The sequence below is a fragment of the Haemaphysalis longicornis genome, unplaced genomic scaffold (assembly GCF_048455015.1).
Source record: "Haemaphysalis longicornis isolate Haplotype H1 unplaced genomic scaffold, Haemaphysalis longicornis Haplotype H1 scaffold_1, whole genome shotgun sequence".
NCBI lineage: Eukaryota > Metazoa > Arthropoda > Arachnida > Ixodida > Ixodidae > Haemaphysalis > Haemaphysalis longicornis.
Window position 1 is genome coordinate 457824089 of NW_027526203.1, and position 22915 is coordinate 457847003.

At 47.7% G+C, this 22915-nt stretch overlaps 1 protein-coding gene across 9 annotated transcripts in view; it reads right to left on the reverse strand.

Annotated features, from left to right (window-relative positions):
* The window catches only part of LOC144156100 (uncharacterized), a 248100-nt gene that overhangs the window by 53614 nt on the left and 171571 nt on the right, over positions 1-22915 (reverse strand). For all 9 annotated transcript variants that reach the window (XM_077687902.1, XM_077687901.1, XM_077687900.1 and 6 more), the window contains 2 exons: positions 14119-14325; positions 7487-7571 (listed from right to left, as the gene is read on the reverse strand). In XM_077687902.1, the coding sequence (XP_077544028.1) occupies positions 7487-7571; positions 14119-14325 (292 nt within the window). The remainder of the gene's footprint in view (positions 1-7486; positions 7572-14118; positions 14326-22915) is intronic.

Genomic DNA, 22915 nt, shown 5'->3' on the forward strand with positions numbered 1-22915 from the left:
CGGCAGCTGATAGATGGGCACTGCAGATGTTCTCCGGAGAAGAAAACAACAGGCTACGCAGAAAGTAGCGGTAACGTGACGATAATGTTGCACGCTCTGGTTAACAGACGAGTTGCCCCCGTACCAACGCGTCGACCCAACGTCGACAAACAAGAAGGCAACGACCTCTTTGCAGTGCTCATCTCGCATTGTGGCCGATGTGAAGCGCGATAACTGCGATTTGTTTGGAATAAACAAAAACGCGCGGCTTGGGTGTTCGCTTATCTAATCACCTTTAAATCTATGAATGAAATGTCTGAGGCATTCGAACAGCGATGCCCGCCTGTCTGCCCTTATAAGCAAGCAACAAAACTCAGGTTCGTGTTAATAACACGGTCGCGCATAAGCAGTTGCTTCCAGCGCGAGCAGAGGCGTCGATTACTGACGATTTTCGGACATTCCGCCGTTTCTTTTGTGTTCAATCAGGACTGGCATAAGAGAGGCTGGAAAGACGACTACGGCCCGAAAGGTTCGGTAGATGAAAATGCAGCGAGAACCCTACATGAAAATCGTGCCCCTCCGAAGGGCACCTTGTTCTGTAAAGAGCTCGCTCATTACCTGAAATTTGAACATCGGGTTTCAAATTTGAACTTCATCCTGGATGCCCCCCCGCTTTTAAGCGTTCGTTCCAACGACGCGCAGTGGGCTGCTATTATTAAAGCCTTTGCCGCCCCATTACTTATGCGGTGTGTGCGCTTGAAGACTTGCGACGCCGTACCTTGGCGGTGGTAAGATCGGGGCGCGCCGCAAGGCAGAGAAACGGGGCTCCCGACGCGCCAACGTGGAAAATAGGCCTTCATTCGGCAGTTCCGGTGGCAGCTGCTGTGGGGGAGGACGGGCAGTCATGTAACAGCAGCCCCCGATTCGAGTGCGCCGCGACGCTCGTGCCCTGGCTGAAGGAAGTCGGAAAAGCCACACGATCCGCTCCGCGCAGGCCCCGCGGCTCAATGAAAGAGAGGCTCGGGATTTTGTCCGCACCGTGCTCAGGAAGAGTTTGGGGCCAGCCCACGCAGTCGTTGCGTGGGCCAGTGGCCGAGACATCGTCAGAAACGTCTGGCCAGACGATGCCGCCGGAACGAGGTGGCTAACAGGAGAACCCCTTCTGGCCACGCGTGATCGACAGGAGGCGCCCAAAACTCGTTTCCAGTGCAAGCAGGTGAGCCGGAAGAAGGGGCCTCTCCATTACGGAGACGAAAAACCTGCTCAGTATGGAACGGGGAGGAGGAGGAGGATGGATCAGTTTTGTTTAGCCCCGCCGGCGGGGAGCGTCGTCCGGCTCCTCCACCGCAGGAAATGCCTCCTCCTTCTCCAGGAATGTGCCCCCTCCGAGAAGAAGGGGGCCCTCGACGCGCCAGCGAAGCACCACAATACCCCCATGTTGGGCGGGAATGCCAGGACTCTCTTTCAGGTACAGCTCGTCTACGCGTTTCTTTCTCGCATTTTTTTGTTTCTTCTGGGGCAGGCGGAAAGTTCGCGCGTACGGTCCCAGCCCCGCTCGTGTCGATCGAAAAGTGAGAGTGCTGGGAAGGGAAACGGAATCTCTCGAGAGAGCGCGGCGTCAGCGGTCATTCCAAGGTCACTAGCGAAAATGTCGCACCGCGACTCTCAAAGTGAATCCCAGCCTTTGTTACAGCAAAAATGAGCCACGTCTCCGATTAGAAGCACCGACACTTCGCGGAGAAATCATGTGCACACTAAGCTTTTTCACACACTAATTCCCTAAAAAAACAGGGTGTCGAAAGTGCTTACATTTTCTAATAGTGCCAACACCCTCTTTGAGTATTTATTTTTATTTATTTATTTATTGACATACTGCTAGCCTGATTGCCAGGCTTTAAGCAGGAGTAGAGACAACCGTGGCAACGCACTCAACACCTTCCCTTTTGTGCAGGCCAGGGTGTGGAATTTGTGTTTACTAGATACCTTCTTCTTAATCATAGAAGCTCCACCAATATTCAAACTCTGTGCAGAATTTGAAAATTTGTGCGACTTCTATGCTGCAGAAACACAGTGCAAAAACAGTGGCGTGCATCACTATGTTTTTGCAAGTCTCCATGCAAGTCATATGTCTGTGTATTAAAATCAGCGCCAAATATTTTTGCATTCTGCATAAGCCCACCAACTCGGGCAAATTACTTTCTCGTGCTGGCTATGAAAGCTAGGACAGCAGGCGCATGTGGGAAATAATGGGGTGATTTCAGATAAGATCGAACAAAGGGTGGCTGGTCGGCCTATATCATTCCCTTATTACAATGTCCAGATTCTGCAATATTTTCTCCGGGAAAAATTGTCTAACGGTAAAAAAAAAATTTTGAAACACGACAAGGTGGACCCCCACCGCTACATGCCCGTGCACCTCGGCCAAATCTAGCGACGCCTATCTACAAAAAAATATTTATGATGGGATATTCGTAAATTTTACGCTGAATTTGCGCATAGCGTACATTTTTCTGACTTTGTCAGAATATACATGTTTAACAATAAAATGTCAAATTCGGCTCGGAGCGCAATTTCGTTTGAACTTGTGAGCCTAATATCCATACCCAGCTTTCTCACTCAAAATTCCGACCTCTCAGGAACCTAGCAAGTGATATTTGGCATAAAGCAAGACGTCAACGTGAAGATAAAAAGACTAAAAGAACTTTCTAGGATTCTGAATATGTATAATGTGTGTAATTTGCTGTCAAACTTACTCCCCATGCATTTCTATGGGATAGTTTCCATGGCTCAGGAACCTAGTCGCGCAATGTGCGAGACTTGAAACTGTGCACAAAGCAAGCTTTCACCCCCAATATAGCTGCGCAAAAAAAAACTTTACATTTAGCTAAATAATTACACAGTAATCACTGTTGAAAGGACTGTCACGAGCGGGAAAGCTGCACATGTACAAGTACATCGTTACATCATTCACATTTTCCTCGGGTGGGCTCCTTACGATGGTAAACAACCGCACTGAATATAATAATTGCACAATTCACGGTTAAGATGCAACAAGCTCGCAAGTTTGAAGAAAAATTCTCCGGCGGGTAGGCCTTGACATGTACTTGCATTACGATCAAAAAACATGTTGCATGAGAGGAGCCCTGTCATCCCGGCTCTCCACGACGTACCGTAGTGATTGCGACATCGCTCAGAGTTTAGAAATTCAGTATTTTTTGTATAAACGACAAATGAACCCTTTACGGATACAAGAAGTGTGAATGGAACAGAATAATGGAATTTTTAACGTCCACGTTGCCACCATAACCAACCTGCGCCGAATTTAAAGTTTGTGGATTAGGGGGGGGGGGTGGACAACGACAAAACTCTTAGGTTCAGCCCCATATTAAATAAAGCGCTCTTTCAGTTTTTGTAAAACCCTCCCAAGATATTGACCACTAAATGTACTTTGGTTAGGAGTAGAAACACCTTGCGTTATATCGATACTGCTGTGTGTACAGCGCGAGAATGGAGCCCTGTCAGCCACGCTCCTCGCGGGGTGCTCAGACAGTAAATAGTGGTATAGCTACATCCTCAATATATATCATATCTCATTCCTTTGTACAAAAGTGTAAATATCACAGCTGATATGAAATTACGCAGAATACAGTAGAAAAATGGCAGTTTCAAAGTTAACATTTCAAGCCATAAACAATCGTTGCCCTATTGAAATTTTATACTGCTGTGTAGCACCTGTCTAGATAAAGTTGGTAGCCATAGGTATTTAGAGATTCCTTAAAGTGTGCACACAGGTCATTCTGCGTGTAGGTCACATGTAACTACTGCTGATCATTTAAATTTTGCGCCCCATGTGTCATGATTAAATGCCGGGAAATATCATTTTTTTTTTATGCCACGGTAGTTAAAAGCTTAATTTCGCTCCCCATATGGGAAGTGTGCGCACTTGACTTTCTTAGACTACATTTGCTATGTTTCTGGAAGCATGAGCTCCAACTCGAGACCTTCCTTATGTTGTAAAATGTAGCATGGTGCTTATTGATTCCTACAATGATGTGAAGTGAAGTGAAGAACGTTTATTCAGAAAAGGGGAGGGGGGAGGGGAGAGAAAGATAGGAGCAGTGGGTGGCCATCCTATCCCGGTAGACCACACAGTCGCGGCAGCTTTCGCCCAAGAGATCACAGCTTCCTGGTACAGTGAAACCTCGATATATCGAACAGCGCGGTGCCCACGAAATAGTTCGATATAACCAGAATTCGATATATAAAATCACGTAAAAAATGCGTCATAAACTGGTACGAATCAATAAATGAACGATGTGTGCAGTAAATACTCACTTTGCGATTCAAGGTATTTATTCTTTTGGCTTAAAGTACTGCAGCAGGGTACCTTGGCGTGTTATACACGACTTCCTCAACGTAGTCCAAACGTTCCACAAGCGACAGGCCGGTGCCTTCTATAGCGCTGCAGTAGCGGTGCGGCAGGGACAAAACCACTGAGGCCTCGGTCGAAGTCGGGAGAGGGGACTACAAGCGCTTGCGGGTACAATCTTGGCAGCGTCTTCGGTTGTGCGCTCAGTAGTAACCTCCGCTAGGATCTCCACATCCGTCAACTCCGCCATTCTTCCGGTGCTGTCGTCACCACCAACAAAGTCATCAATGCATATATGCTTCGTATGCTTCGTGGCTCAGCACCGTCAAAGCGCTCCAGCTGGCCCCAGGTTTCTTGAAGCCCGCATTCTTCTTTTGCACCGTCCAATTCTGCTTCGGTGCGACCGATGCGCAGCAGTCGGGAACGCCCATCGCGCCACCGTTATCCTCGAGGGTACTGCGGGATAGCTCGCCCCCTGTCAACAGAGCGCGAGCGGTCTGGGCAGTCTGGGGTGGCGGAGTTCGGTATATCCATTTCATGTCCGTCCCAGTTCGAAATAAACAATAAAAAATGCATGTGATTTTCCGCGCGATATAGAAAGTGTTCGATATAGGCAATAATTCGATATATCCGTGTTCGATATATCGAGGTTTGACTGTACCCGAGCTGGAAACTGCGCAACGCGCTCTCCCATCGCTCCATACAAGGGGGGATAGGGTGGTGGGGGGTTCAGTGGGCCCATCCAGACAAGATGCGGGCTTCCACGTGACAAGCACCTTTCCCCACCCACCCCCAAGCCCTACCTCCTGGAGGAATATTGTGTTCTACCCAACCCTACCCCAATAGCATTGATTTGATGGCGTGCTGAAAATGAATGCACAGTTCAATTTACTGGCATCTATAGTTAGGTTCCTGGTATTTGCCGCATATGCAACATAAACGGGCTGGTTGGCACTGCACGTGCAGGAGCACATTTCTTGCTGTCGAATACATTAGACTCATCCAGGTTGCAATGAGTAAGACATTAAACTTGGTTAGCCCAGTGCTGTAGTAAAGATAGCTTTTCTTGTACATGTGGAATTCTAGCCGTCACGTACAACCAAGATGGTGTTTTGTCTGACTGCGTTGAGAACTCCATCTCACCATTTGCGAAGTATTGCTGCACCGCCCTATTTGCACTCCCCGATCACTCTGGGAACCTCACGAGTGTGAGTGCGTGCGAGTAAGCAATAGAGGGGTCGCTACATGGGGGGGCAAGCACACAGTATTTCGGGCAAGCTAAAAAGCAAAAATGTGTGCAACTTCTGGTGTAGTGAAATGTCCTATTTTATAGAGCGGATCCAAACTTTTACAATTGCGGTGTGCACGGATCCAGTGTGTTGGCGATAGGAATTAGCTCAGTAAGGGAAATAGCATATCAAAAGGAAGAGTGCCAGCGCTTTAGGAAATCCAGAGGAAGCTCTAGAAGCTGAACCTGAAGAACCATCATTTCCTTTGGTTGACAACTGCACGCATTTCCGGAGTATGTCCCAGCGGTGCCGCCTTTTGAAAATGGGGCGCTGTACACACACTCCCGTACCCATATGATGCAAGGTACTTCTACTTCAAACCAAAGTAAATTTAGCAGGTCAACATCTTGGGAGAGTTTCACAAAAAGTGAAAGAGCACTTTTTTTTTTTAAATATGGGGCCGAACCTAAGAGTTTTGTCGTTTTTCCCCCTAATCAGCAGAGTTTAAATTGGGTGCAGATTGGTTGTTATGGTGCCAACGTGGACATCAAAATGCCATTTTTTCCTATGACATTCTCACTTATTGTATCCGCAGAGGGATAATTTGCCTTTCATACAAAATAGACTAATTTCTACAACCCTAAGGGAAGTCGCAGTCACTACAGTACGTCGTGGAGAGCCGGGCGGATGGGGCTCCTCTCCCGCGCTGTACATGCTCCAAAAACAAAATGATGCAACATGTTTTTGATGATAACGCAAGGACATCTAAAGGCCTACATGTGGGGAGAATTTGAGAAAAATCGAAGATGAGTTTTTTATTCTAGCGTTTGAAATATGTGATTTTCAGTTTTTTTTCAAATTTGCGTGCCCGTTGCATTTAACCGCAAATTATACGATCACAATATTCAGTGTGCTTGTTTACAAGTGTAAGGAGTACACGCGAGTAAAATATGAACGTTGTAATTTAAGTACTTTTTGTAATACTTAGGCTCAAAGTTTGAACAAAAGTGCACTCTGAGCCGAATTTCACAGCTTATAGCTTATGCGAAAAATTTATACTCTTCTTGACAGCAACAAAACTTCGTCAGAAAAATGTACACTAGGCGTAAATTGAGCATAAAATTAACGAATGGCTCCTCTTAAATATTTTCCTAGATAGACGTCGCTAAATTTGGCCGAGGCACACGGGCATGTAGCAGCTAGGGTCCACTTTGTCGCGTTCCAAAATATTGCTGACTGGACAATGTAATCACCAAAAATGATATACGAAAATTCTGGCAAACTGAAGAGGTCGACCAGCCACACCTTGTCCGATGCTATCTGAAACCACCCAACGTAGGTTGGGTGATTTCAGATAACATCAAACTCGCTTCAGATAACATAACTCCCTGCCCTCCCCGCACTCCCCACCTGTTTGGCTGATAAGCGAGGAGTAGTGGCTATGCTGTGCGTGCTGTGAATGCACCTGCACATTGAATGTGGGCTGTCGTGCACCGATCAAGAGTGGTGTGGGTGTTGCAATGAACACCCCACAACACCCTTTCTTAAGTTCAAGCACCTTTAGAAGATGCTTGCCACGAGACGAGGTCTGGGATAGAAACAGGGAAAATGAGAATTTATTCAATGTTCCAAGCGGCATTGGGTGCACAAGGCATAGCAAATAATACAGGCGCCGTTGGGCTGAAATTCACTCCCAGCCACTTCAATAAACGTTTTTAGGCTACAATTTACACCCTGTAAATATCTTGCCCCATGACAAGCACTTTTTAAAGGCGCTTCGACAGGAAAGCGCGTTGCAGGTTGTTCTGCGCAAAATTTTAGGGTGCTGCACACACACCCTCAAGTACAGATGCGCGGAAGCACACACCCGCACATCAACATGTAAAATGTGCCAAGGCAGCGAACTTACCCCCGTCGCCGATGAGCCTCATCTGGACGAGGCACGGGTCTTCATTGTGCTCCTCGAGCACCGTGTCGTCGGTAACGGTCAGCTCCTGCCGAAAGAGAAGAAAAGGAACACCCGAATGTCTAGACTCTAGCGAATCGCAGAACCTATTAATCAGCGCGAACACTTTGTATGGCATCGACAGGAGTCCCTGGGCGGCGGACACCTTCCCATCAGACAAGGACGCGCGGAACGCGGAAATAACGCATGGGAATCTCGCCGCGAAGCTAGAGAGCGACGGGCCAGTGAAACGGCGGCTCTGCAAGGCACAAGGCCTGCGAAACGTGTATGGCCCGCATAAACACGGCCAGGCTGGCCAGGCCAGGTGGAAAAAGTCGTACGCTGTCGACTGCCAGCGCGCAGTGTCTGCACACTAAAAAAATTCTGTAAATTTACAGAGATTTTACATACAATGTCTGTTGCCGAACAGAAATTTTCTGTGATGGTTAGATAACAGAAACCTGTTAACAGGAAAAACAAAAAATTTCTGTTATTTCCTCGTCTTGACGAATAACAGGCGTGAAATCGTAAAAATATTCGAATATTAATTTGCATAAAATAGACCAAAATATGAATCATTTTTTTTCAGTTTTACAAGAATGTACTGAACCGTCAAACAGCGCCCGGCCGACGGCATTTTGTTGCGCTACTGCAATTTTGAAATGCGGGCCTTTGCAAATGGCCGCCCAGTAGGTACCAGCACAAAATATTTCTAGGGACCATAGCACAACGATACAGCGGCGGGCTTTTTTCTTCAATTTTTCATCTTCCAAGGGTGAGTACTAAATTTTAACTATGTCGCGTGGAAGCTGCGCCTTGTTCCTATTTATGCCTGTTTATTTCGTGCCTGCACTGTTTGTTCGCTTGCTGGATGGAAATAGATTGCTATGAAGCGCTCGCCTCGTAGCGCAACGATACGTCGCCTCGCGCGACAAGAGCGGTGCCGTGCCTCGATTGTGACGCTCGCCTTCACATGTTTTTTTTTTTTGTTTTTGTTTTAATGAAGAATGTTATACGCAGGACGTGGCGGACATGCTCTTCTTTTCCTCTCTACCCGCTGATGACCGCGAATCAACACCGCCTCGCGCGTTCTCGGTGGTCGTGGGTTGCTAAAAGTTCCGTCCAGACGGAATGGAATTCGGCTGATCAGATGCCGTTTTCCGCTGCGGAGTTCAGTGCAGGGGTAACGTCTCTGCTTACGGATGTCATCACGGGTTCGACTCTCCCCAAGCTTTCCTCTTTTGTGGCCGTGGCTTGCCTTTTGTAATGCGCGGGTTGCCGTTCCGCTATTCTTGGCAGTAGCCTCGGGCGAAGTAAACGAAAGGGCGCCCCCTCAGCTTGCTGCTTGGGGAGCAGCTATGCCTCCGCGGGCTGCACGTTTTTATTTTCTCTTTTCGGGAAGTTTGCACTGAGCTCGTACGTGCACACAAAAAGGCTTTCAAAGGAAAGGGGCAAAAATGTTTGACGCTGACCACGCTGTGAGCACTTGGCTACCAGTAAGGGAGCAAAGAAAATGAAAAAAAAAAAAAAAAAAAAAAGTGAGGAAAAAGGGGTGCTTCGGCCACTGTAGAATAGTCACGCGAGCGTGTGCCTGCTACCGTGACATGAAAGGCACGGGTGACAGGTGGGTGCGGGAGGGACTGCGGGACCAGGATATTTCGTGAGCGGGTTTCCCAAAAGCCAAACATTTTTGGCGGCGTGCCTTACTGCCAGTTTACATTCGCCGTGGCGGCCGCCTGGAGGGCCGGTACTGGAAAAAGGTCCATTCACTCGGGGAGAGCAGTCGGTCATGATTTTTATTCAACCGGCCGAACCGCTGCCGCTTACTCCAGCCAAGGCTGATGTTCCCATTGATAGAGTTACGTAGAATAATTATTAAAAGTGATTAATAATTAACATTGACTGGCTGGAAAAAAAAAATCAATGTTGGCTGCTCCCTCTGCGTATTGTGAAGCAGCCAGTGAAGAAATACACTGAACTGTGTCTTTTTTTTTTATTGCAGTGAGCTGTGTTTATTCCCCTCCTTGCGATGTTGATAGTCTGCTGTATATATTTCTTGCCTGTGTTCAGGTGGTACGTCTGGATCGCCTCAGTAGCACAAGAAAACGGAATGCAGTTATCAAACACCTGGCAGCTGTATTGCAGCATGATACCATACATAAAACCCTGCAAGCAATGTTTTGTTGGTGCACATGTATTCTATATGCGGAACGTATGCTATTCTTGTTGCAGGGTTATTGCATCCATCAACCCGGAGATAGGAGCAAAGGTGGAGAAGTCAAAGCAAAAGCAGCATTTCCTGTTTCCAAAGGGCTCATCTCTGATCACTGTGTTGGAAGACCACGAAATCTACCAGTCCGCCTTGCACCAAACGTGCCGCATCCTTGGTTACTCTGCTATTATATGAATTGGCATTTAAATGCTCTCCGCTTTTCTGCTTTTTTGTGATTTCATTAAGGTGGAAAAGATGTTATGTTCCTAGTCGCACAACACTTCCTCCCTCAGTTTTCATTACCGTGATGTTTGCGTTATGTTGCATCTTTCTGCTTCAGAAAGCAGGAAAAATGTCTGATTTTATTTTATTGATGTTCTTTTTATGGAAGTAGAAAAAAATGTGTTCCTAGTCCTATCGTTCTCACCGTAGTAGTATTTAGAATTGTACTGAGTAGTACGAGATATGAACATTTTGTAGCTTAACGTCACTGATTACGTTCTGTAAATAGTTTATTTTACCTCAGTGGCGTGTTTGTGTGCATTTCTGAAAGTTAAAAAAAAAAGGATAGTCTAACAACACCTCTGTCACTGAAAGTCTCCTTTTGTTCACTGTGCCACTATATCATAAAATGTGATTTTGTTTTCATACCCATAGATTCTCATATTTGATTGATATTGATACGTTGTTCGAAACTGAGTTAATTTGTGGTAGCAACAGCCTTAAGTTTGGCAGAAAAATAAATAATGCCATTGATACTTTCACTGTGCTTTCTCGTGTACCTGAGTGGTCACTTTATGCTATGTGCTTTACATTGGTAATTGTGTTGGCAATTTCAAATATTATGATACAGGGTGATGTTTTATTTTCAAGGCAAGATTATTCTCACCCATGAAGCATAAAGCCGCGAATTCGACTGCAGTACTTCCAACATGTGAAAAAGTAACAGAAAATGTATTTTATGAGGGACCATAACCGAAATTGTGTCAAGGTGCTGAATACCTTTGCTATAACTTATTTTGACGGAGATTGATGTCAAAATATGTCAAAGCAAAACAATTTAGCCTTATACATTACTATAATTTTGGTTAAAAAAAAAGGATGCATGCACAACACAAACAGTCTGTAAAAAAGCTGCCAGTGAAAAACGGAAGGTTAACAGATTTTCTGTGGAGGAAAACAGAACCTTAAATAACAGAAAAATTCTCTAAAAAAGCAGAAAACTAAAAACTGAAAACAAGGAATTGACAAATTCTCTGTAGTAAGAAACACTTGTAAAATAACAAACATGAAAAACAACACATAACTTTACACAAAATTTCTGGCAGGACCGCTGCCAGAAAATTTGTTTTTTCGAGCAAAACTTTTTTTTACAGTACAGAGACGCCAAAGAACGCACTGTGAAAATGAACAATCCCACGCAATGCCAGTCTAGAAGAGGGGAGCTGGAAAACGACTCGCCGCACAACCGAGGGCTCCACGGGGAGAAAATTTTGGAACAAGTTTCTCCACGTCTCATCTGATTCGTTGCCGGCAATATACAGGCAGTCGAATTTTATTTAGCTCATTGAGCACGTCTTCTTTTCCTATACCATGGGCCGTGGCTATGACAAGTATAAAACAAAATACTTGGGGTCTAATTGTGCTCGCGATTTGACCTAGCTTTGTCACAATTTTACCCGCTCGTCTTAGGCATAAGGTAATATCAATACCAAGTCTTAAGGCAATATTACAACGTCAACTTGGATATGATGTGTGAACGAATTAAACGGCCTTTTCCCCATCTCCAATATTCCTTCCTTCGCGGAGTTTGAAATGGACCAATTTTGTCTAGAGGTCATACAGGATTACTAAACTGTTACTTCTGGCGCAAAATCGGTTTTGAAAAAAAAAAAAAAAAAAAGCTCCCACACACTACCACGAGACGCATCACGTAAAATATTTATTGCCGCAACAGTCTCCAGCTATTGAAATACTTTCTCTTCACTTAGGTAAACATGAATGGGAGCAGTGACGGCCACTAACGAATGCCCCGAAAGTGTATGGTTTCCATAAAAAAAAAAAAAGCAAGATCACTCACTAGGCCATCGGAGAATCGACAAAAACGCAAATTCGCCTGTATTAATTTTTCAACCTACCCGATAGTGTATTATTTCTGTCGAAACAGTGCCAATTCAGCGCACTTCTCTTAAGCAAAACCAAATCGATGTCGTGGAGTTAGTGAATTTGAGATCAGATGGAGAGAACGGCGTGTAAAGCTCAGTGGCCGCTCAGCGCAGCCTGATGCCGAGGCGAGTGGTGAAATGCGGCATTCGTTTCCAGCGTCTCGACGCACCTAGGGCCCGTTATCATTTTAGGCAGGCACTTCTGAGAGAAATCCTTAGGCGACGATGGCCGCCGTCTTTCGTGACGCTTTTCGCGGCGTCATTTTATTTGAGGCACATTGTGCGATAAAAAGTTGTCCGTGGCTCTGCCTGCGCCATGCTGCTGGAAACAGTTTTTCTGCGAGTGAAAAGGCCTGGAGAAGTCAAACGAAAGTTGAACGTTTCGGACTCCCTATGGGTAACTGTAGTGACGGCATTCCGCCAAACTGTGGAAACAAATCTGCATTCAGTTCACTTGGCTCGGCTAAAAAAAAAAAAAAAAAAAAAGAACAGATTCCGGGACGTGTGTTCGAGCAGAAGTGCCGGCTGGGAACATGCTTCCTTCCCGAGCCTAGTACGCGACCGTAACTCTAGAGGTGGCATCCGACGGTGGTTCAAAAGCGCGCCCACGCGCAACCGGAGGGCGCACTCTGCAGAAGTCACCTGGTGCCAACAACAGTGCGGGAAAAGACGGCAGACAACGCGCAGGAACTTATCGGCCGCAAACCGGCTGCAGCGCCTGCCTCGTAGGCCAAGGTCCCCCCCCCCTACCCCCCCCTTCCCCTCAGACCAAGTGGGGCGGCGGCAGGTCGTTGGCCCGACGACCACTCGCCGCCGTGAGCAGCGCGGGCCCCGCACAAAGCTCCGCTACGCTGCTTGGGTGGTGCACTAGCGGGGCTGCAAGCACACACTTCGTCGCGTCTAAATCGTCTAAAAAATGCATATAATTCGCGAACCCGGGATCCACGATGCGGAAAAAAGTATGTAAGCTCGTACGACTTTTTACCCATGTAGGCGATTTTCTAAGGGAGTCGTTGCGAGCGTTGAACAGTGCACCTGAAGGGCAAGGGTGAAGCAGGCATAGCCCTTGTAAAGGCACCTCGTAACGCAAATATAATTGCACTTTAAAATAAAGAATTTTCGGCGCGTTAATACGGCCAAACGTCGTTCCATAAAGGTTCACTGCGAAAACAGCGATCAAGAATTTATTGTGTAGGCCACAGAAATCGCTTCTCGACTGCTCGCGCCCAACTCGCCAATAGTGCGCCGGCCCTCATTAAAGATTTCTCATTGTCTTTTTGGCTGAATGTTTCGATGCGTAGCGCTCGCTGTAATCTTTTTAAACTGCCACATTATTATCCAGTGTGAGGTACACTGCCTCTGGTAGCTATTCAAAGGCTGATATGCGTGCCATTCAGGCCAACTAACTCTAACGGTGCACCACGAAATTTACGCGGCCCTGATAGCCTTGTTCGCTTAACACCGGATAGTCGAAAGAGATGAGTTATGCCGTCTTTGCAAACACACGCCCACGAATTACGACACCCAAGAATTAAACCATACAGTACCTTGGAAAGCTACCCGCGAATAAAAGCAGCAGTTCAAGCGTAGGAAATTAGAAGGTAACGGATCATTCATATCTTTTTTTTTTTTAGCAGAACATCGGGATTTTTCTTTACGTATGCAACCGAGCGCTGTGTACGTCACAGGGAAGTGTTATGGTCGCATTTTCTCTGAACATTTCTTTCATATACTCCCTTTCCCCAGTTGTGCGCGCACTGAGCGTGAGCGGGATCCTTCATTCCGCGAATTGAAACGCTATTTATTTTGATACCCGCAGCACCTTTGTGAACGATCGGGGAGCTGCTTTCGCGTTTTCTTTCCGACTGCCAAAGAAGGATGCCAAGGGCTCGTCAGGGTCTACCGCCTTTTGTCTCGGTTCCCGTCCCTCGGAGAAGAATGAAGCTTCACATAGCAGATTTGTGTAGCGGCGTGACTGACAATGGGTAGCACTGGGGGCACGTTCCACGGGGTGCCGTTGCAGCTACCACATTGCGATTTCTCGGTGGCGCAAAGCGCGAGCTTTGTTGTCGTCGCGCATATATTTCACTTTCTACTTTCCTTGGTGGGCAATTTTTGCAAAACCGTAGTCTAAGCCACTGGCCTCTCCTAAAGAACAGTTAGAAAGGTAGTGTAAGCAGCGCTGCAGAGGGTGCTCCAGCAGCTGGCTCGTGGCTCACCCGGGTGCTGTCGTTGTAGGAGACGATGACGGCCGTGTACCACTGCGTGGTGCCCTCTGCCCGGTACACCTGGACGCGGTAGCCGACGAGCACCGACGGCGTGGTCAGCAGGATGCGCTGGCTGTCCTGGAACTCCACCCAGCGCTTGACCAGGCGCCGAACCTCGCTCTGCTCCCGGCAGCACGCCTCGGCGTCCACGTCGCGCTCCTGCGAATCAAGGCACTGCCAAACTCAGTTCCTTTCCACGGCCGTGAATGACTCGCTTTTTTTGTTACGAACCACAGGGGGAGCGTGATAACGAGACCTGCATTTCGCACGACGTCACCAGTGAGGACAGACTCCTCACTGGGCGGCGTTGAAGCCCCACATGCAATCTAATCTCAATCGGTTGACGGTGTGCAGTCTGTAATACTGCGTCGAACCATACTGCAAGCCTTAGTGCAAGAGGAGGCTGCGAATGACCTTTTTACAGTTAGAGAACTAGCAATAAATCCCGATTCACGACTGTCCACCAAAACTGCGGAGTTCTGGGCGAGTATCACTAGGGTTGTTCGTTTTCGATTCTTACACCTCGAACATGTTTCGGGAGAATCGGGGTCTCCTTGAATGGACCTTTTGAAAGTAGCGATCGGCACAATCGTGCGCTGACGGTCCGCCGTACTCAACCAGTACCTGCTGGAAGCAAGCCCCACAAACACAGCTTCCGAAGTTCCGAACTCATTGAGTTTTGGCAAGACTCTACCGCTCTCACTACCTCAGGCTGGAAAATGCTGCACTGACATCGTTGTGCCTAGCAGTTGGAAGCTGTGATGTCGAGAGAAGTTCCTCCCGGCTGAGATGCGTTCAGCGATCAGACAGGTCTCGAATGAAGACCGACATGTTGCGCAAGCAGATGATGTAATTTATGTAAACAAGGATGAATGAAAAATCGATTAGCGGCTTTTCGTCGATAAAATGTTTCAATTTTTTGGAAGTTAGCAACGCTCTTTAAGTCACCATTACCGATTCATTTCCAAGCAAATGCCAAATTTAGGAAAACTCTGATGTCACCTAGATTACTAGCTTGAAACAAACACCAGCTTTAACGCGTTGGAGTTAAGAAGCTCGATATATCTTCGAAAATAAATTGAATGCATTACAGAGTACATTTATTTAACCGGAAAAAACCGAATTTCGAAATGCTTAAAAAAATCCGATTTCTCCCCAATTATCAGTTCAAAAAACAGCACCTGATTTTTACCCCCCAACCATTTTAAAAACACATAAAACCCGACAACGAACAACCCTAAGTATCACGGAGAATAAGACTACATTTACGTATGAAGTGAAATACTGCTGACCCATGCAAGAACAATTTCAAGTCGGTTGAACTCACTGCAGAGTCATCCGGTACCACCGCTTTGGGCGGGGCTTTTTAATAGTGAATTCCCCAGTTTTCGCGGTGCGGCAGTTTACAGACGCGCAACGACGCCGCGTTGGGGCATCACATCGCAGCCATCCCGTCTTATCGCAGACTGCATCCTTCGATGAACCGTGAAAAGCTGCGACACGCAACATGCGCCTGCAAGCGCTTTAGTGACGACGCCGTCGTACACGCCACGCAATTATTTGGTCAGCCCCGCCACCTTTTGGCGCATGCGCAATCATACAGACTAGGCACGCGACCAGCCAAAGAGAGAAGAGCAATCGATGACAGCACGTGCAGGAAGCCTCCAAAAGCATGCTGTCTCGAGCCGCTGAGATGGCAGCGAGATTGAGCATGACCAGCAGGATGGCTACGTGCCAGAGCACACACGCCGAACTTGAAACCATGGTTATGAATGAAGTGGCAGACCCCCGCTATGCACAGAATCGCACAGAAACAAAATATTCGCGAAGACGTATCATTCAAAAGCGCCTCTAAAAAAAAAAAAGGGGGGGGGGGGGCATTTGATTTGAGTGTGGCATTTCCTTTGCAAGAACTGCGAAACCGGCAACCTGCCTACTTGCAGTGTCCGGTGGAGCATACCGCAAACCCGTTTCCCGCAGAATGAGGGGTACCGAGTGCAGTGAGCATGTGCGCTGCAAGAACGACCGGCGCTTGTTTCTGCGTCCAACGGCTGCAGCTTACGGCGGACGTGCAAAATGCATCAACTACCCTGACAAGGCACTGCGTAATCCTGCTGTAAATAGAGCGCAGCCTGATACTGGCAATTGGCGTTGCTGTCGCGCTGGGCACTCCAGCAACACGAACTGTTGTCGCCAGGCGCGGACAAAAACTAGAGCAACACTTGAACACTCCTTCTCGCAAGACAATTAAAAAAAATTCCGCAACCCTTCATTAAGCGGCGCAGTTGAGTTTGTGAATGCCAACGCGCACGTAACGATCCTCATAAACAATGCTAAACGGAAATCTGGCGCTGCAGTTGCGTGCGCTCGTGGGAACACAGGGAAATCTTGAATTCTAATACCTCTGTCACACGGCAGATCTAATGACATTTACAGCAAATGTCATTCGCTCTAAATGTCATTAGTTTAGCGCTACACGAGAATACCGAATTACATTTGAGGCGAATGACATTTAGCGGCTAACTGAGGTCCCGTACCTCAGTTAGTGGCCAAATGAGTAGTCTCGACAGCAGTAGCGCGTCCCTAGACAGGAAAGTTCAGTAACAAACCAAAGAATACTGTTTCTAAAAACTGTCAGTAAACTTATATTTTCTTCTTTGTATTGTTGTTCAAATAAAGAAAGGCAAGCAAGTACTAACAAAAAAGAAAATCTCGTCCCCAATGTGCGCGCTACCCTAATCCGGATTTTTTGCAGACTTGTCTCAGCTTGTGATGTCTACTGATGTCACCTAAATTGGTGGTTTTCGTGTTTTTATTTTAAAAATATTTTTGTTAAGTTTAAAAAAAATAGTTTACGTGAAAACATTCTAGATGCACTTGAAATGTAATTTTGCGGTTTTGCGAGCTCGCTAATCGTCACTGCTATCACAATCAAATGACATTTGTTCCGCCGTGTAGACCCGCTCCGCCCGCACGGCCGAGCCGAATGTCATTTACAGCTAATGTGATTGAATGACATTAGATTTGCCGTGTGACAGGGGTATCACTTGCTACTCGGTTCTCTCCTCGGCGATTTTTCATGTGCTTCACTAGCGATGCGCCTTTCCCAATTGGTCGATTCGCCGCGAAACGGTCATTTGCTTGCGATGCGATGCGCTCCCGATTTATAGGCTCGTATTTAACTGTGCAAAACGGTAAGCACAACCTCAGGTACCGGGCATCCAAGTAGGTCTACGATCACGGCAAACAGAGAGACAGCATATTGAGTAGCAGGCGAGGGGAGCAAAAACAGGCGCAGAATTCTTGTGCATGTTGCTGGTAGCATAAAAAAAAATTACGTTATGGCACCAAAGGAGTCTTAAAGCCAAGTATGAAAGGGAAAATTTCCTGGAGGTCCCACCCTGGCCGAAGTGCGGTTTGTCCAGACATTAGTGGCAGGTTTTCCTCTACTACATTTCAGTTATGAAACAACTAGTGTGCCGTAGAATTAAATTCGGCCAAGAACACCAGAGCGACGAGCTTGAAAGCAATCGAATATGTAGCGCCAACGGCGGACTCAGTTGCTTGGAATAGAAAGTTGGGAGCGTTGCGCTGCAGTAGCGGAACTTGTCAGCGTCAGCCGGATCAGCTAGCACAGCCGCAACGCGGCGCCAATTGCAGCAGTCTATGTAAAGCAACGTCCCGCGATAAGGAAGGAGCGGACCAAGCACGTAGTGCAAGCCAACGTGCAAGCAACGTGGGGGGGCGTCTGCCGCTACTCGAAGGCGCTCCTGCTGATTATGCCGCCCCGTGGGTTTCGCGACGCCTTTTGGAAACGCTGGCTACGTAGACGCGCGATAGTATACTGTGCCGGGCTCGGAGGGGGACTCTGCGCGGTGACAGTTCCTCGTAAACGGAAGGCCGCCAGGGAAGCCTTTGTCTGCCAGCAGCCGCTTATAGTGTGTTACATGATCCCGGCACAGCCTGCTGTGGCCTGTTTTGCTTGACTGCACGTCCTACGCACATGCCGCAGCCTCAATTCCGGCTTATCGCGAGGAAAAAAGGTAGAAGATTAAGGCCCAGCGGCCCACGGCTAACGCCCGCGACGGCTGGTAGGAGGTGTCGCGCACAAAATTTGCACGGTTCCGGCGAAGAAGGCCCGCGGTGGTCCCAGCAGCAGATCGAAATATTATGGCGACGCTTTCAGCCTCTCGCAGATGTCTGTCGTCCACCCGAAACGCACCGTAGGAAAGCAAACTTTCTCTGAGGATGACGATCGTAGGTGAAGTGAAGAAAAATTGTACCGCTTCCCGTGGTCGGACTCGAACCTGGGTCCCTCGCGTTACGACGCCATTCCGGCACGGTTGAAGCAGTGTGGATTAGTGGAGGGGTGCATGGACGGCCAAATCATGCACCCCTCCGCCTAACGACTACAATGATTGAACGCTCCCATCAGTAAAGCACCGGCGAGCACAATCGCAGTGCAGTAAACTATCCCGACACTAACAGTGACGGTCCGCTCGCTTCTGGGTTGGTTCCTCTACTGGAAAGCTTCGCGTTCCCCCATCGTTGTCGTTTCAACAGTTGATTTTTTTTAAAGCTGTGCCGTTCAGCTTGTTTCATCTGTGGCTTCACTGTTCACCGGAACCGCCATCGGTAGCTATCGCAGTGACTAGATAGCACTGTGGTTTAATGCTACGCCAGTATAAAATTTCTGCGTTCGTTAATTTCAGAGCTGTTATCGAGCCAGCTAGGTGGTGAAATGCCGCCAACTCCCGAGTTTGTCACCGCAGTCGACTAAATCGTCGAAGTGAACGCGGCGTAATGGAAAGGGCACTGTTGGGCGTATTCTTATCTGGAAATAAAATTATGTAAAAAAAAAAAACTCCAAACATGGGGGGCTACACACTGCAGAATAACCTGATCCCGCGTCTTGGCTATCGGGTTTGACCTTACCAATCCAGCACAGCACTTACATAGGTTGCGGCAGAACACACCCCGTTTACTGGGCCATTATCCAGGGGGATGATAATCTCAGTAAATGCCTTGTATATGGGCGATGGCGGTGGGCATGTTATGGGAGACGTTACTCCTACATGACCATTGGAGGAAGCCACCAGCCTACCTCCAGGAGCCAAGTACGGGTAGCGGAGAAGACGAGGGTTTTCTCGGCGTGCTCAGTTTACATCTATTTTGGGGCGATCATTGCGGTGTGGTCTATGCTCGCAGTGTTATTCCGGTTGTGGGATAGATTTGTGTTGACAAACTGGCCACTACTTCACCCACCCCTCCTCGCCACTGCCTTGCTGTCCACTTTCGACGAGGCTTCACACGCAGATGGCTCGACATAAAAGGTTAGACAGGCCACGCACTTCGGACACTGGCTCAATCGGTGGAACGTTTGTACCCAACGCCTAATCGCAGCAGTGTCCCCGTATAAATCGAACTTCGTCTTTTTTTTTTTTTTTTTTTTTTTTTTTCAGGCTGCTAAACTTTCTGGCTGGTCGCAAGAGGGAACACAGACATACTGCACAGCTTGCCAAGAATGAGAAACTCGTCAAACTGACTCTGGCCGTTTCTAGCTACTTTAATTTGGGTGAATCAAGAAGCGCGCGAAGCTTTTAAACAAGAGTAGCCGTCCGGCGGTAAACAACCCGACGGTCGTAATAGTCGGCAGCAACAGAAGACTCCACAAAGTCAGCAAGGAGAGAGTTCAAATAAACTATAGAAATTACTTGTCACACGAAAAAATCCCGAAAGACCACCTCCCGGTCAACACATGCAGGCCTGAAAGGCGCACGACCAACGTCGACCGGCTCGAGCGGAAGCGAGTCTCTTGGGCGCCCACAATACGGGAGCGATTAGCAGCAGGCGGCGCGGTTTTCCGTAAGGCAACCTGGGCAACACAATGCCACCGCGATCGCTAAACCACTCGCAGGTTGAGGACCCTTCGGCCTAGACAGCGACGCGCCTGGCTGACGTCACCGCACTGAACAGTGGCGACGAGGCAAGCGGACGACCAGCGCCGTTCGTTTCGGTGGCAGGCATTCTGCGCCGAGTTACCCGAAAAGAGCTGCCTGTTCCCACCGCCAAAGCCTTTAAGCGAGAGGCGAAGCAACTCCTGACGGATGGCTTGGGCTTCTTCTGAAGGGTACTCAACGGAGTTAGCCCAGCACTAGAGCCAGCACTAGAGTGGGAAAGTATTTTCAACGAATGCCGCGCTCTCCGCGCCCACTTCCAGAAATGCGGAAAACCCTGGCAAGCTGAGCTTTGGCCGGAAACCACGCGCAGGACAGCGTCAACGAACGCTTGTCCACACAAAGCGGACGAGTATCCGGCGCAAAGAACCGTTGGGGGAGGGCCACACGTCCTGACCTTGAAACGACCTCCCTGAGTTAACGACGGCCCGGATACTTACTGCGGAGCTGCCCCGGAGGGCAACCCAGATAGCAAATCGGAGATTATCCGACTCGGAAAGCTCACTCTTTTGAGAACAGTGACAAGCCCATGCGAAGCGCGCAGAGGGCATCGAGAAACGAAAGCTGGCGGTAAAATTTGTAGTGGATCGCGGACGACACTTTCAATTGCACCGCAGGCGATCGGGCGGCAAATGCGTGCAGCCTGCGTTCGCAAACAAAGCGGGTATGCAGATCCCTGCGCTAGAGGAAGTGTACAAACGAACTAAAACTGCGCTACACAGAGGGCAATGCGGGGTGGATGCTTTCAAACTTCAATCAATGTGCTCTTCGACAGCTGTAGCGGCCGCTAGATTATGCGAGCGTGCGGCCGACGGTTCGCGACGCGTTTGTCAGCTGAACGTCCTTAACGGCGCTCTCTCCTATGTTTGCTTCTAGTGTTAAGTGTTCAGCTAAATAGCCCTATGCAATAGGTCAGTGCAAATTGACGGTAATGTTAACCACGCCACCACCCAACCCACGCGCATGATGCCACAGAGCCCTGGGGTGCCGATGGCGGCCCCAGGCACCACCACCGCTGCGGCCTTTCCGGGCGCACCCGTTTGCCCTGCGTTACAATTCCGAGTCAACACATGCGGAATCGGATCTCTTGAGATCCAACGAGTGGACCCCTCACATCCGTGCACTTTCATTTGCTTAGGGTGGATACTCGTTCAGTTACCTCCCGAGTTTGTCTCGATACCCGTACATTCCAAGCACACAGGAACTTCCGAGCCATATGTTTGGCGCTAGTACAGGTGCCCTCATAAGTAAATGGAGCAAGTATTTGTGAATATCACAAAATATTTGCCTTTTTATTACAGCCTTCACCGATTTGCGGGCAGCTTTTTCTATTACGGAGGACTCCTTTAAACGCACACCAATGCAGCCAGGAAGTTTCCGGAAGAAGGAATTCCTGTAAATTTACGAGCCCGTGTTTCAATTACTTTTGACGGCACATGTACATGTTACTACCGTTGTAAAAATAGATATATGCCATCCGCATACCAGGTGACCTCGGAGGAGAAGCGTACACTTACAATGTCGTTTACGCCAAGTATAAATGAAATCGGACAGAATATCGAACCTTGCAGAACACCGCAGTGCATATGACATATGAGGCGTTTTTTTTTTTTTTCTTTTTCGGAATGAGCCAGATCCAGAAACCGAAACTGAGTCGGATAAAACTGCACTGACAAGAAAAACTCGGAAACTGTCCCCTAAAAAAGGGATGGCGAGAAAATAGTTGAGATAACGCCCTAAAAACCGGTACGCAGATCGTACATTGTATCGAAAATGAGCCAAATCCAGTTGCCTAATGGGGGTTTGCTTTTGGCTTGACTGTTTAACTCTTTTATGGGGGTTTCCGGAAGTTTTTTTTTTTTTTAATTTTTAAATTTCCGGAGCTGGCTTATGCATTCCGACGGCCATTAGGGCACCGGCGAAACATCTGACCCCAGATGTCAATGACGAAGGGAACGGAAGAAAAGGTGAACGAAATACAACTGAGAGATGTCAATGATTTCATTTCGTCTCACCCGTCCCTACGAAATAACTCGTTATATTTATTTTTTACTCCCACATTTACCATTTTAGTACTTAACTAAATAGCCACCACTTGCAAGCACTGACAAATCTCTACCTCCCACCCCCCCTCCTTCTGACAGTACGAACCACTTCATTAAGGTGAAGAAGAAGACATGCGCAGCCTTCTTGTGAAGCGTTTTGGAAATTCACGGCAAAGCAATGAAGAGCTTGCTTACTTCGTGAGTGCCTTCAGGCCTGCCCAAGAAAATTACCCCACGGAAAAATTCTAAAAGAGCTGCTAATGGTGCCATGAGGACTCCCCTGCTCTCCTGGTACAGTTCTAGGGTTATTGAAGCACTGTTGCATATTTTTAGCGTCTTTCCCACCAAAACTCAATCGCACCATGCTTGATAGTGAATAAAGTTTTCATAAGAATGCCGCACCAACTTGCGTTTTTCCATTCAATATGAGCATTATTCAAACTTATCACTCAAATATTACTCAAATTCACGGCATAATTTTTAATTACTGGGGCCGTAAGTTTCCCCTAGCTGACATGTAAAATATATCATAATAGTATTGATAGTGTTGTATTTGGGTCCGCTAACAAACTTCCGTTTGTTTCTCAAATTCGCGTTAGGTGGATCTGGCTCATTTCGGGAAAAAAAAAAAAAAAAAAACGCCTCATAGGTTTCATCACGTACCATCAATAACTGCAGACTGACAACGGTCTGGTAAGTAGCTTTTTATCGATTGGGGGAAAATTTCCGCACAACCAACATCGCGAG